Here is a 16,090-nt window from a genome sequence, read left to right as displayed (position 1 = left end):
TATTATCTTTAAGTAATTGTATAAGAATAATTCTTCACTGAATGTAGAGACAGCATTGGCTTTATCCGATTATCTATTGTTAGACAACAAGGCTGGTTCCACATTTTGGCTATTCTAAATAATGCTAATATTAACATGAATGGAAAGCATGACTGTGCATTTTATACGATTTTTCTCTAAATTGGTATTTTGAACTCAGATAAGGATTTTTTTTAAGAGTTAAGGGTTATTTATTTTAAACAAACTATTTTACTGAGAAAGAAAATTTGATCTATTATATCAATGCTACGTCTTAACTAAATGTTGCCTTTATGTACTTACTTATTCCAATAGGAACACCTACCCGGTAAACCATTTACTTTTTGGACATGGCTTGAAGCAATACTGGACCTCATTAAGAAACATATTCTTCCCCTTTGGATTGATGGGTAAGTTATGGGGCTATATTTTCCATATGAATTAAGTGCCTTCCTTCTGTTATTATTAGGTCTTTTTTTTAAAATCATGCTTAAAGACATAGTTGAAAAAAATCTATAATTTCTTATATTCTTTAGTATCCCAAATAGGATTGACTTTTGATACATGAAAAACAAAGTTGTCTGTTCTTTGTAAATGAGGTAAATGCAAAGGGAATATTGATCAGATTAAAGTTTGCATTGCTCTAATTCTAGGTATGTCATGGGCTTTGTTAGCAAAGAAAAGGAACGGCTCCTGCTAAAGGATAAAATGCCTGGGACATTTTTGTTAAGATTCAGTGAAAGCCATCTAGGAGGGATAACCTTCACTTGGGTAGACCATTCTGAAAATGGTATGTACTCCCTGCTATTTCTTCATCTGAAAAAAATATTCTTGAGTTTGGTTATTGGGATTCCAGCTTCCAGAAGTATGTAGTATGCTGACCTGTTTGGCACTGTAAATTGGGTTGTCCCAGAACAGGGTACAGAAGAGACTCTGAAAAGCCTGTGTGTCTAGTTGTCCTCTTTCACACACACAAGCTATACAATCCAGGTTGCAAGAAGTCATGCACTGTATTAAATATGACCACAAAGAATGTTTTATGGAGCCTGAATAGCCCTCTACTTTCTGTTTCCAGGAGAAGTGAGATTCCACTCAGTAGAACCCTACAACAAAGGTCGGTTGTCTGCTCTGCCATTCGCTGACATCCTTCGAGACTACAAGGTTATTATGGCTGAAAACATTCCTGAAAATCCTCTGAAGTACCTATATCCTGACATTCCCAAAGACAAGGCCTTTGGTAAACACTACAGCTCCCAGCCTTGTGAAGGTAAAGTTCTTTCTGTTTACTTTTTTCTTAAGGTGTTGGAGAGCAAAGTAGATGACATTCCTCTTTTTGTCTACCTTTATAAGATCCAAGCAGTATAGGGAGGGAAGCCCTACAAGTAATGTGATAGTTTGGCAGTTCCTCAAGAGGGACCACTAGAGCTATCTGATACTAGCACAAATAGTAGCTTAGAACTGCACTTGGGTTTAGCCATGGTGGTTTCTGGCAACACCTGGATCACTTAAGTTTTTCCTTTTTGAAACAGGAGTGGTGCTGACTTGGGTGGCTCACACCTGTGATCCTAGCTATTCAGGAGGCTGAGATCTGAGGATCAAGGTTCAAAGCCAGCCTGGGCACTAAAAAATGTGAGATTCTTATCTCCAATTAACTACTAGAAAACAGGAAGTGGGGTTGAGGCTCCAGGGGTAGGGCCTTGAGCTGAATAACTCTCGGACAGTGCCCAGGCCCAGAGTTCAACCCCCATGACCCACAAAAAGAAAAAAAACTGCAAATGTGTATTCTGCAAAGGAACCCAAAAGTTGTCTGTTTCCTGGTTTTCACCTGTTTGTTACCTCAGAGCTCAGAGAATGTTTACTATTTGCCAAGGAAGGGACATAGTCTGTGGCTTCATTCTCTCCTTTAGCTTACCTTTCCTGCTGCGTGTATCCTCAGAGCTCAGAACAATACTTAACCCAAACAGGGATTCAGTAAGTGTTTATTAAGTTCATGAAGGAAAATCCATTAAATTTTAGCTATCTATGAATAAGGTAAGATTAATGAACACACAATTGGCCCCTTAGTATGTACATTTCCCACAATCTTCTAAGTCCACCTCAAGGATCAGAAATATGTTGCCAAAAAATTGCATCTGTATTGAACATGTACAGACCTTTTTCTTGGCACAATTCCCTTCATAAGATAGTATAACATCTATTTTTAAAACATCTATTGTATTAAGAATTATAAGACGTTTGGAGGGAGTAGGGGGAGGAAAATGGGCTATCAATGTGTGAGAAGTAATGTACCTACTACCTGGTGAATGTAACTGTAACCCCTCTATGCATTACCCCGGCAATAAAAAAAATTAAAATTTAAAAAAGAATTATAAGAAAACATGAGTTACAGTAGAACAAGTGTAGAAGCAAATGCCACAACATTTTTTAGAAAGGATTAGAGCATTGTAGATTTTACTATCCTTTGGGGATCCTGAAAATCAGTGCCCTATAGATTCCAAGAGATGACTGAATATATGATTTATATATATGATCTATAAAAAGCTTGATTTAGGGGCCGGCAGTTTGGTCTAGTGGTGGAGTGCTTGCCTGGCATTCCTAGAGACCCAAGTTCGATTGCTTGGTACCACATACATAGAAAAAATAAAGCTGGAAATGGTGCTCAAATGGTAGAGCGCTAGCCTTGAGAATGCCCAGGGACCATGCTCAGGCTCCAAGTGCAAGCCCCAAGACTGGAAAAAAAAAGCTTAGCTTATAGCAACTAAGAATATCTGACAATTAAGTCACAAATGTTGACTTGCTCAGTTTCAGTCCTTTAAGACAAAAATATAAACAAATCTTTAAATGACACTCTAAATCTAATACAATGAAATGAGAATTTCAAAATGTCAAATTACAGTGGGAGAATTACACTTTAAACCTGGTATAACTAAGAAATTTAGGAAATGTTTCCAGGCAGAGTAATGTTATGGTAATATTAGCTAAACATACAATGTTATTTTTAGGAATACTGATGTCTCTGCTTCTAAGATGTGTGTAATAATAATGTTATGGTAAAGGAGGTATGGTAATACACATCTGTAACTCCAGCTTGTGGAGGCAGATGCAGAAGGATTTCATGTTCTATGCCATGCCTGGGCTATATAATGAGATGTTGTCCCCCCAAATCCAATAATAATTATTAACAATAATAACAACCATATGTTGGTTTCCACTTTAATGAAAAGAATTGGCCTAGTGCATATGCTTAGTCCACTTTCTTTTACTGCAGTAATATCAGAGATAACTAACTTTAAAAAAAATCTTTACTTTGACTTACATTTTGGGAGCCTTCCATGTACCATAGGTCAGTACTGCTCCCGTAGGGGACAGTGGCGAGGCAAAATTGATGACAGGATTATGGGGCAGAAAACCTGCCTTCCTGATGATGGCCTGGAAGCAGAGAGAGGAGGAGTTGAAACTACATTCCTTTCAGTGACATGCCTGCTGTAGTGACTCTACATCTTAAAGGTTTCATCATTTCCCAGAGGTGCCACAGAATGGTAACATAACCTTTATCCATTACCTTTGGAGAATACCTAACCAAATAACACCAGTATAAATCCTCTGATATGTGCCTATGTCAGATGTTCTAATCACACTCAAATGCATAGTAGAGAACAGGTAATAATATAGGTCGTTGATTTCTAATTACATGCCTTAGTGACACTAATACGGTCAGATTAAGCCCACTAAGAAATTCTTTCTCTTGCACACTGTTTAGATGTCTGGGTCTTACCACTCAATGAAAAAGGTTGTGAATCACTATCAAATGCATCATCTCCATTCCTTTTAACATTACTGATGTTTTCCTGCTTGCTTTTCTAATTTTGTCAATAATACTGAGAATATTTTCCTCCCAACACTGTGCCTTTCTTTTCCAGTTTCAAGACCAACAGAGAGGGGAGACAAAGGTTATGTTCCTTCAGTTTTTATCCCCATTTCAACAATGTGAGTAATTTTGTTCACCTGTAAAATATTTACTATTGAATTAATTTTTAAATTCTTTCCTACAAGAGATTTCAGGGTAGAGTAGAGTGCATATAACCAAGAATAAAGCATTTTAAGGTCCCATAAAACCCTTTATGTCTCATTTCTTTGACTGCATAAAGCTAGTCTTGAGGGCATAACTACTGTAGTCTATTATGACTGGAATTATAAAGTTTCCCCTTTACATGCCATTCTATCACACAGCAGATTGAATGCTGTGAGGCAAAATGATGAATCAGGAAAGCCCAATGCCATGGATGCACAAAGCACTGGATGTATTAGTCAATATGAGCTATAATCTTCTAACCCTTGCAACCTTTTCCGGTTATCTCTTTAAGTCGGAGTGATTCAACAGAGCCACAGTCTCCATCAGACCTTCTTCCCATGTCTCCAAGCGTATATGCCGTGCTGAGAGAAAACCTGAGTCCCACAACAATTGAAACTGCAGTATGTTGCCTTTCTTTTCCAAACTTAGTCTGGGGGCATTTCCAGTGGACAGAGGCAGTATGTGAATGAAAAGCTCTGCAGCACCCCTTATGTGGAGTACTCCTTAGGCATTTTACTAGGACAAATTAATGAATATAACACAGAGTGTCTGTAGGGATTGGGCGCTGCTGATTGCATAGGTATTGAACATAGACTGCTTTAAGATCTTTCCATCAAAAACCAGCAGAGGGCAAAATGTCCTTAACAGTTCACTCCAGGACAGTGTCCTTGCTGCTATTCAAAGAGTCTCCAACACTCAAATTTAACAAGCAGCACATATTAGTATTTGTAAGTCTGGTTTAGTACCTCTTTAAAAAAAATTCCACCCACACATTCCCATTTTTCTTGTATTACTTGTCCCTAGATCCTTGCCATGAAGTATGTAAACAATAGTAGCAGCATGATAATGTTCTGCATTTTGGGAGTTAGGTCATAATCTAAAGTCATGTTACTCAGAATGCATTTTACTTATTCTTCAAGAACAAGTTTGTCAAAAGGATAAAACTCCCAATTTATATGAAAGTGATGATAAATCTGAAGAGAATCTTTGGGGGAACCCAGAGCCCCAAGAGATCTGTGCCTGACCGTAAATCAAGCTGTATTTAGTTCTTAGATGTTTCCATGAATGGGCTCTGGTGGTTCATGTCTGTAATTCTAGATGCTGAGGAAGCTGAGATCTGAGGATGGGGCTTCAAAGGCAATCAGGGCAAGAAAATTATGCCCAATCAATCATCAAAAACTTTAAGTGGAGCTGTGGATCAAATGGCAAAGTGCCAGCCTCGAGCAAAAAAGCTAAGGGACAGAATCAGTGTCTGAGTCCAAGCCCCAATATTGGCACAAAATAAATAAAAATTAATAAATAGAAAAAAGAGAGTCCCACTGTCATGTAATGGCTTAGTCCAACGCTGGTTGCCCTTCACTCAATAAGTTCTGTCTAACTGGACTTCCATTACATTTTTGTATCCACTTCTTTATTATAGTTTTGATGTGATTAAAATATTTTATTGTACTTAATAGAGGGGTTACAGTTATATTCACCAGATAGTAGGTGCATTACTTCATACACAATGATACTCCTTCTCATGTTTTTGTCCATATTTCCCTCCCCCAATTAAAATATTTCTAACTCAATTTTCAGTACACTTGAGAGAAGCATTAAATTTCAGACTGCTCAACCCTAATCATTTTCTGGAATACTTTAAAAAGCTAATTGGAATAAAGAATTCTGGATTGTTTAGTAAAGAAGGAATGAATAAAGGAGGAAGGAAGGAACGAAGGAATGAAGGAAAGAAGGAAAGGAGGTGGGGGAAGAAGGAAGAAAACAGTTGCCTGGTTCTCTGATGGTAATTTCTTTACACAACAGTATTTCCTTCAGTAATCATTTTCATTTTCTATTTTAGATGAAGTCTCCATATTCTGCTGAATGACAGAATAAACTGAATCTCAAAGAAGGAAGCAACTGAAAAAGTTTAAAGACTGCTCTTTGTCAAAGAACACATCTTATTTCTTCGGCTTTTAAATGCCGGTTTCTAGGGAAGGATAGAAGTCTGAAGATCTCCTCTCACAGGAAGGACACTCCAGCTGGGAGTGCTATGACTTGAAATGCTAAAATCCAAAAGCTTCAGATAAACTTGCAAGATAAGATAACATTAAGAAACCAGTGTTAGTAATATAACAGAAATCTCATTTTCATGTCTCCCTTTCATGATTTTTTTGGGGGGGAGGGGCAGTCCTGGGCTTGAGCTCAGGGTCTGAGCACTGTACTTGAGGTTTTTTTTTTCCTTCTCAAGGCTATAACCCTACCACCTGAGCCACAGCACTGCTTCTGGTTTTGTCTTTGTATGTGGTACCAAGGATTCATGCAGGCTAGGCAAGCACTCTACCACTAGTCTAAACTATTGCCCTTGCTTTCATGATTTTTGTTTCTTGGGGTGTTACTTATGATTTTTGGGCTGTAGAGGTACAAGTGTTAACATTCCAGGGTAAGTCAGGCATATTAGATCATACTTCAGGTTTCGATCAGCAGATTTCAGGGCAACAGATGAAGAGATGCCTGTACAGTGATTTCTTTCACTATCCACAGAGAGGCATGAGTCTAATCTCAGACTTAGTTAAAGCCAAGTAATCTTCTCTAACCTCCACTTTTATACGTTCAGATTGGCCTGGGTTTTTTAAAAAAATTATTGTTACAATAAAGGTGATATAAAATGGGGTTATAGTTATTTAAGTCAGGTCAGGAGTATACTTCCTTTTTGGACAATGGCACCAGTTCTCTCAATCTCTCCTAGTTTCTCCCTCCCATCCCCACTCACAAGTTACAACTTGTGGTTTATTTTCAATAGTGTCTAGTGAGTACCACTGTTGCATTTGTTAACCCTTTGTCCCTCCATTTCTGTGCCTCCTCTCCCACTCCCAAAGACATATAAACAAAAGAACAAAAAGAAAGAAAAACAAAAACAGTGAAGAAAGATAAAACCTCATTTCCATTTCCTGGAGTTCATTTTGTATGATCACATGAGTATAGGTATTGTGTTTTTCTGTTCCTCTTTGTTCCTCCTTTGGACTCACTGTGTGTGAATGCCTACAGACCTGTATAATTTAGATCTAGCTTCTGCACATGTCAGAAAACATGCACTGTTTGTCTCTCTGAGCTTGGCTTACCTCACTTAACATGATTTATTCAAGGTCCATCCATTTCCTGGCAAATGACATAATTATTCTTTATAATGGTTGTGTGAAATTCCATTGTATATGGATACCAAATCATTCTTTCCTGGCAAATGACATAATATTATTCTTTCTAATGGATATGCAAAATGCCTTGTGTATGGGTACCACATTTTTTTGGGTCCATTCATCTACTGTAGGACATCTGGGCCATTTCCACAACTTAGCTATTGTGAATAATGCAGCAATGAACAAGGATGTGCAAATGTCTTTATGAAGCCTGGGATTTTCTTAAAGGGAGAAAATAAACAAGAAGGCACATTCCAAAAGAAATCAAGAAGCAATGAGATAAGCAATTTATAATTGTCTGACTCCTCAAGTCTTTTGACAGGACAGCAGCAGAAGGTCCAGTACTCACACAGCCTAAGCAAACACATGATCAGGGTTTTCCATTGGCCTCATTCAAACTTCAAGCACACTGGCCAAATCTCCTGTAGCCAGTGACAGTCCCGACTGGGCTCTAGGGTTCCTACATTCTACTAATCAAAACCAAAAAGAATGCCTGTCCTCACAGTAGATTCAAGATGGGGAAATAATGAGCTATTCACAGCAGTTTAAAAAAAATAATCTCATGAAATGAAGACTGGGGGCAATTCTTGCCTTGGGTGATTTCATCTGTGGGTTGTATACACTTTTTCATCTCAAAGATAAGTAGAATTAGTTGGGCTCTGTGGTCTTTTTCAGCAACATTAGACTCTGGTCTGATGCATTTAACTTGAGACTGTGAAAGGGTTAAGAATTTCCAACACTATGTTATCTCTGGTAAAGAGGAAAGGTAGTTGCTTTGTTGCATGGCAATATAGGTATATGAGCTTTGAGTCTAATGTGGTTCTTGTCTCATGATGATGGAATGTTCTTTGGTGCTATTACACAACTGCTTCCCTTAGAAATAGTGTAAAGTACTTCGATACCAAGGATTCAAACAGCTCTATATATCTTTTAAGCCCTAAAGAGCTGTGGGCCAGGTGAAAATGTTGCAGAGGAATCAGCAATCACCAAATGCTGTAGTGATGGAAGCTATTTTTTAGGGGCGTGTGTGTGTGTGTGTGTGTGTGTGCGGTTCTGGGGCTTGAACTCAAAGCCTGGGCACTGTCCCTGACCCTGAGCATTTTATGCGTAAGACTAATGCTCTACCACTTGAGCCACAGCACCACTTCTGGCTTTTTGCTGGTTAATTGGAGGTAAGAGTCTCACAGGCTTTCTAGCCCTGGCTGGCTTCAAATCATGATCCTCAGAGCTCAGCCTCCTGAGTAATTAGGATTTCAGGTGTGAACCACCTGCATCTGGCTACTTTTTAATATGAAGACTAACTATAAAGTTGGAGATAACTTCCTTTTCAAAGTACCCCCTCTTCTACTTCCTGTTCACCAACATGCAAAGGCTCCTATTAATAAGGCTCAAGAGGAAGAGAGTTTGTACTTAATCCACCTTTTCTCTAAACCATCCAATCAAGCTTATCCTTTCTACCCACCCACATGTATGCAAGGTTGTCCCTTACTCCTTTTGAACCTCCTGACAGTACTCTTAGGGCAAAAGTACATTTTGAAGACAAAAATCTGTTTTTCCTCTGAAAATTTTTCTAAAATTGCACAAGACATATAGATCATGTAAAAACAGAATTGGAAAAAATACAAAATGGCATTATTATAAATTTATGTTTAAAAAAGGCCATTTCCCACACAAAAAATATTCTAATAATGAGATTCAGATTTAAAAGTTTTAGGCACAGAAGCTTCTTATTTCCTGGAATTTATCCAAATTATGCTTACTGCTCAGCAGAAGTTTGCCTGTAGAGCCTTTCACTGTGGCAGTTTATGAATCTTAACAAAACCATAGTTATATAACCACCACCATAGAACAGTATAATTTCACTTAGCATCCTTACAACGGACATGATACCAAAATACAAAGGGCAATCCTATGTGGCAATAGACAAATGACTCCATTTAAAATAAACTGAATGCTTTCACTCCCTTCTTAACATCTTTGAATCCCTATGGCACTCTACATTAGCAATTCTTATGGGTAGGTATGGATAAAATTCAATGGTAAATTTAAACAAATGTTTTTTTTATTTCTACTAACTTATTAAAGCTGAGAATTTCCATCAATTTTCAATTAAGGGCAGTAATCAAACTACCTTAATATCAAATCATAATCAGACCACCTTTCTAAAATATCACAGTTGTTATTGCAAAATGTTGTTTATTCTAGCTAGGCACAGTTTGGAAAGTTGGAAAGTACATTACTCAGATCCACTGCTAGATGATATTTTTATTAACAAAGAAGCACTTTGTTACACAGGTGGCTTCAATATGGTTTCAACTTACCACAAAATTCAATGTAATTCGGAATTTCAATGTAATTGGTTTCCTTTAATCTTTCACATTTCATTTGATTTTAGCTAAAAATATCATTCTTTGAAGCAGTTCGTGGGTTTTGTTAGACTGCCAAAGGAATTCATAACACCAAAGTTAAAACTAAAAAAAAAAACAAATAATAAAGGAAAAAATCCACCTCTGGAATAAGACCATACAAATATACTTCTAGATACACCTTTTCAAAGACATACATTAGCCATGCACTGTTTTGTTTATTCTGAATTTTCATTTTATCACTTCTTCCCCAAAGCTGTCTGTCCCTGTCCCTGTCCCTCTGCCTCTGCCTCTGCCTCTGCCCCTCCCTCCCCTCCCCTCCCCTCCCCTCCCCTCCCCTCCTCTCTTCTCCTCTCCTCCTCTCTCTCCTCTCCTCTCCTCTCCTCTCCTCTCCTCTCCTCTCCTCTCCCCTCCTACTCCATCCTCTCAATTGCCAGTCCTATCAACTATTTTATCCATGAAACTTTCCCTCATCCACTCTGGGTAGCCCCTAGTCAAATGCACAAATACTTTGGCAAGTATAGGTGACAAAGGCTCTCGAGTCACACCATGCTTCCTCCCTCTATAGCATTCCTTCTGTCTTCGAGTGCACAGCTTGGGGCTTTTTTTTTTTTTTTGCAAGCTCTGCATGTACAATTATATCCCAGTTATATCCAGCACAATTTTGGCCTTAATAAACATGTAATAATTTAACCTTTGAACTAACAAGAGGACTTTTTTCACTCCTTGGTCTGTCTGCAAATTTAGAATTTGCTTTATAATATCTCCAAATTCTAAACACGTAGGACAATTCTCTCTATACCACAACGTGCTGCAGACACAACGCAGGAGCTCCTCTCTCCAACCTACCCCCACAAGATCTCTACCTCACCCTTACAAGATCTGTAAGTAAAAATGGTCTACAATTACACTGAGTATTAGCTCACTCTAACTTCCTTTGCTTTAGATATCGTGTATTTTTAACATCCCTGACACCTACCTAAACACAGTGAACCAAGTGTTCCTGAAGTTTTCCCTTAGTCCATACAGTGAACTCACCACCATTACCATGCCTGCCCCTAGCAAAAGTCCTGTACCACACACTCGTACATCAGGCTTGTGAGTCATTTCCTTAGACATCTTAAGACTGTTCCAGCTGCTAAAAAAGAAAGAAAGAAAGAAAGAAAGAAAGAAAGAAAGAAAGAAAGGAAGGAAGGAAGGAAGGAAGGAAGGAAGGAAGGAAGGAAGGAAGGAAGGAAGAAAACTGCCCAGACAAGGGGCAAGTGAAAACACTTTAGGGAAATTTTCTAGGACATATATCCTATTATCCTCTCGTCCCCACCAATTGAGGCTGAGTGCTGAAACCTTAATGATCAAATTAACCTGTAGTTTGTGTTCACTTATTTAAAAAGTACTTTTGAGAACCATGTGTCAGGTATTGCTTTTCTCACACAGGGTTTCCCAGCTGAGCCACAAAACAAAAGTGAATTTCTTAACTATATTGTTTTCCCAGGGTTAGTATCTAGTATCATTCTACATATACAGGAGAGACGGTAATTCATATATACCTCGTTCAGTTGATTTTATTCACTCATGGCTTCTGCAAGAGAAAGCACAGTTTTCCTGTAGTGACCTGACCTTGTGGTGAGGAGAGATGAAAACAATACCTCAGGACAGATTGAAGAAGAGCTATGGTCAGAGGTAACAATCAGTAAAGACTTGAGGAAATGATTGTACTGAGAGCTAAAGAATGGATTCAATTATAAAACCAGCATTCCAAAGACCAGTATGAAATACATAGGACTGAGTAGGTAAAAACTAGGGCATTAGAACAAAGTCAGGAGGCCAAGAGTTTGAGGGGAGCTTGGTGAAGTATGCAGAATGAGAAGTACGTAGAAAAGGGAAAAAAAATCACATGGTCTTATAGAAGAGGTTAAAAAGTTCTAGATTTAATAGCAAATGCTGTAGAAAGGTGATATTATAGAATGGTGCTGGTGGCTAGTGCCTCTAATTTTACGTACTCAGGAGCCTGAGACCTGAAGTTCGAAGCCAGCCTGGTGAGAAGAGTTCCCGTGAGACTCGAATCTCCAATTAACCAGTCAAAAACCAGAAGTGGAGCTGTGGCTCAACGTGAAAGAACGCTAGTTAGCCTTGAGCAAAAGAGCTCAGGGACAGCGTCCAGGCCCTCAGTTCAGGGCCCACGACAACCACCATCAACAACAAAAATCCGTTTCTTATATCTAAGTTTTTGTCAGGAGAATATGTAATAAGGGGTAATGCCCTCACATTCTGCACTCAAGTTTGTCTTCCACAGGTCTGGGCCCTTAGAGTGGCTCCATTCTAGGTTTCACACCATGCAACGGACATGAAATTCTGAGTACATTTTGGATGGCCCTTAGTCTCATTTTGCACTGGGCACTTGCAATAACTAATGATGGTGATGATGATGATGTATGATGATGACGTGTGATGGGATTTAGGTAAGTGACACGTTATGGGGTTCTGGGTTCTGGTCTTTCACAAGTGGTCCGAGGTGTGGATCAGGAAGGAAAGTTCTTTGATAGCCTGGAGAATCTAGGTTGGTGGCAAACTCACCTTGAATAAAGAGCCCCTTAAAAGTAGGGGTTAAGCTTAAAGACTCTCAGTCTCCATGCCTCCCAGATTCAGTAAGTCACACAAACAGCAGGCCGGAGCCGGGCAGCTTTGGCGGCCAGGCAAACGCGACCGCATGGTTTGGTGACATGGCGCGTCCATGGCGCATCTCCCACACGTGCCCTGCAACCATCTTAACTGAGAGGCAGGGGTGCACGGTGAACCCCCAGAAAGCAGAGAAGCCCCTCGCAGATCCAGCAAGAAGACGGTGAAACCCAGTCCCCGCCCGCACCTCATTCCTGCAGCCCCGGGCGTGCGGGCTGCCAGGACACCCGCCCCGCGCTGGGCGCGGAGATCCGGGCGAGGAACACGCGGGGCGCACCGGTGACCACGGTCAAGGGGGAGGGAGAAGGGGGGGGGGACCAGACGGCTGCCCGGCAACGGGAACCCGCCCTTCGCCCCGTCCCGCACGCGTCTCCGCCGGGCGCGCACACCGCAGGGCGTGGCCTGTGGCTCCGCCCCGCGCAAGTCCGCGGTACCGGGCGGCCGAGTGGGAGGCGGCGGGGTTGATGGCTGACACGTGCTGGAAAGCCCCGGGCCGAGCATGCGCCCTGTGCCCAGCTTCTGACTTTCGCTTTTCGGTTTCCTATCAGAGCTCCCGTTTCTCGTTCCGGGCTCGTTTCCCCGAAAGCACGTGGGGCGGCTCTTCTGAGCAGCTGCGTTCCCCCCGCGGAAACTCGCAGACCGACCCGACGCGCCACGCCGCGCAGCGCCCCTGCTGGAGAGTCGTGGGATTGCCCGGCCTGGGCGCCCTCCTGGGATCCATCCAATGGACCCTGCCACCCCAAACCCCGCCCAGGCTCCCGGGACTGGGTGACTGAGGGGCTTTCACTAGGAACCTAACGGTGCTACTACCAGACTGTTTAAGGAAAATAATAATAATTAATATATATATATATAATCTACCATTTTAGTTATTCTCTGCATGCTTGCATTTATTTACTTACATTTCTGGTTTGTTTGGTTTTTTTTTTTACACTAATGGGATGGTAACTATGTTTCCTGTCCTTCGTGTACATTTAATTTTTCGAATGGATATTTTCCTATGTCATTAGACTTTGGTAGAATAGCTTTGATATTCTGGCTTAGGAATTGTGCTTTAAGGTACCTCCCCAAAACGTGTGTGGTTTCTGATTTTTCAGTATAATAAATGAAGCTTCAAGGAACGCGCGTGCACATGCACACACACACACACACACGCACACCTTTTAACCTTCTACCTGGTCTTTTTCTATAAATCTTAAGAATATTATAAAATCTTTCGGAAGCAATTACATTCTTCAATTGCAATGCCTATTAGGGTTCTGCATAATGTACCACTTGTAGCTAAGGAAAAGAACGAAGTTTGCGGGCCAGGAGTTTGGCATAGTAGTAGAATGCTTGCCTACCATGCACAAAGCCCTGGGTTCAATTCCTTGATACCACATACATAGAAAACGCCGGAAGTGCTGCTGTGGCTCAAGTGGTAAGCTCTACCCTTTAGAAAACCCAAGGAGAGTGCTCAGACCCTGAGTTCAAGCCCCAGGACTGGCCAAAAAAAAAAAAAAAAAAAAGAAGATGTAGCCATTTTCTACAAGTACACTTTCTTCTACATTGGCAGGAAATGTGTCATGTACATAGGGCAGTTTTGCTCACAGCATCTTTAAGAAGGCACTGGAGGAGGCCTATGAAATTGTTTACTAGTACATTTGTATTTTATTAAACACGGGGCAAATTAAGATGTATCTGTATAAAATCCACATGTAGAGAACTAAAGGAATTTTAGAAATCCTCTACATCAGTTCACTATACAGGACTCACACATTTAGGAATATTCTTGGAATTACATAGTAACAAGGCTTTCAATAAAAAGCTGGGGTAGATCATCTCCTTTGCTGTCCCTTGGTTATCTCATATTGTTATAGTATCTCACTTTGTTATCTGATATATTGAATTTATTTGTATTTGGTTATTTGAAATTTGATAGGGAAGGGGGGAAAACCAAGACGGGTGGGGGGTGTGGGGGGGGAGGGAAATGGGTACCAAGACATGTGAAAGGGTATCAATGTACGTGAATTAATGCACCTTCTATCTGGCAAATATTATGTAACCCTTTTACTAATTACAATAAAAAATGCAAATAAATAAATAAATAAAACACAAAATGCAAATTAGAAAAAAAAGCTGGGGTAGAATCCATCTTTAGAGATTTCTACCATAATTTGAGTTATAACAGTACTACCAATATTAGGGAGGTATGGCTAAGATACAGTATGCTAGCTCAGAGGAGAAGGAAAGTCTCTAAACATTTTACTATAGGGCTGCTCATCAGATATGTAGCTGCCATCTTGAAACAGATCAAAGCCATAAAAAAAAAAAAAGAACAAGGATAGTCCGTGTTTTGAATGACACACAGGAGCAGATAGTCTTTGAAGTTGAAATGCCCCAGAGGAAATACCACAGGGAAAGGCACTAGGACCATTCCACTTGGGACATTTTTAGAACTCACCCATAGAATGCTTTGTTTCCTTCCCCCTACTATCAAGATCTGTATTAGTGATCTAATATACAATGTGACACAACAGAGCAAAGCAAATTAATCTCAAAACTCAGCAGGGTGAGGTAGCAATTTATCTGTGCTTGTGAGTCTAGAATAGGCCTGGGTGTTCTGCTTATCGGGGTCAGGCTGATCTGATCTTTCCTGGGCACTCTGAGACATCTGAGGCCTAAACTTGGATGATGGCACTAATCTAACCATGACCTGTATGGTGTCTCTTCATGCGACTAGTCTGACTTGTGGAGGTGGCAGAGCTCTGAGATACATACGGCCAGTCTTAAACTGGCAGATCATTTCATATGCTAGACAAAGAAAGTCACAAACTAGGCCTAGTTCAGTGTTTGGGGAAACAGCCCTTCTTCCTGGAAGAAACTTCAGAGTCACAAAGGGATATAGTTAACAGAAGATTTATGGGCATTACTGAATATATCTACCAGATCTCTTTCCTAATTTGTTATAATGCGAACTATGTACCTGGTCATATTTTTTGGCCTGGCTGGTAGGTTGTGTTGTTTCCTTTATATTTCTAGCTTTTAAAAGTATTTTTTGTTATGAGTTGCTTTAAATATTTGGTGCAACAGGGCAGTTATAGCCATTTGAATAACTGGATGGTTGAGGAATACAAGAAGGGTGAATGAAGACTAGGTATAACTCTTGTTTTCTCAAAACAACACTAAATTTCAACCATATGAGAGATGTGAAATACTTTGGCTCTTTCCACTGCAATGTTATATGAACTCATGAGTTATTTCAGTGCCTCATTACGTACTGTAAGATGAGGTTTCCAAATGTCTTAGCATCTTTGTCTTTATTTTTACCCCAGGGTTGGAAAGTCATGAAGTTTGTCTTACCTGCTATTTCTGATTGATTGCTAGTGACAAAGGAGGTTTTTTTTTAAATTTACAATGTAAGTCTTTGTATTTGTTGTATTAAATATTGTCACATTTTAGCACAGCAGTATTCTAACCTGTTGAGATCATGTTGCCATCTGTAAAATAGATAATTCAGTGAGAAAAGAGAAAGCAGAGCTATGGGTCCATAGCTCAACTGCAGCTGCTCTACAAGATAATTCTACATATCTCTTTGCCAGATCAGGCTAAAGGAACAGCAGCTACCTCAACTGTGGTATCTCCTAATATTGGGAAGATACACACACAAGGACAAGTTTAATAACAAAGTATACACAAAGTTTCTGGTGAGATGGTTTGTACATTACTGCTATCATTCCTTTAGCTAGAGCAAATCACATGGCCATAGCCAGAATCAGGTTGGAGAGAAAACTCTAGCCCAT

General features: G+C 40.0%; 1 protein-coding gene across 4 annotated transcripts in view; it reads left to right on the top strand.

Moving 5' to 3' along the window:
* Stat4 (signal transducer and activator of transcription 4) overlaps nt 1-6,216 on the top strand; it is a 116,457-nt gene extending 110,241 nt beyond the window's left edge. For all 4 annotated transcript variants that reach the window (XM_090354502.1, XM_090354501.1, XM_090354500.1 and 1 more), the window contains 6 exons: nt 334-428; nt 672-808; nt 1,094-1,285; nt 3,939-4,005; nt 4,383-4,491; nt 5,931-6,216. In XM_090354502.1, the coding sequence (XP_090210628.1) occupies nt 334-428; nt 672-808; nt 1,094-1,285; nt 3,939-4,005; nt 4,383-4,491; nt 5,931-5,957 (627 nt within the window). In that variant the 3' untranslated portion in view covers nt 5,958-6,216. The remainder of the gene's footprint in view (nt 1-333; nt 429-671; nt 809-1,093; nt 1,286-3,938; nt 4,006-4,382; nt 4,492-5,930) is intronic.
* Nucleotides 6,217-16,090: the final 9,874 nt, after the last annotated feature.

The sequence above is a fragment of the Megascapheus bottae genome, chromosome 21 (assembly GCF_031878675.1).
Source record: "Megascapheus bottae isolate mThoBot1 chromosome 21, mThoBot2.hap1, whole genome shotgun sequence".
NCBI classification, from domain to species: Eukaryota; Metazoa; Chordata; class Mammalia; order Rodentia; family Geomyidae; genus Megascapheus; species Megascapheus bottae.
This window is presented reverse-complemented; position numbering and strand designations above follow the sequence as displayed.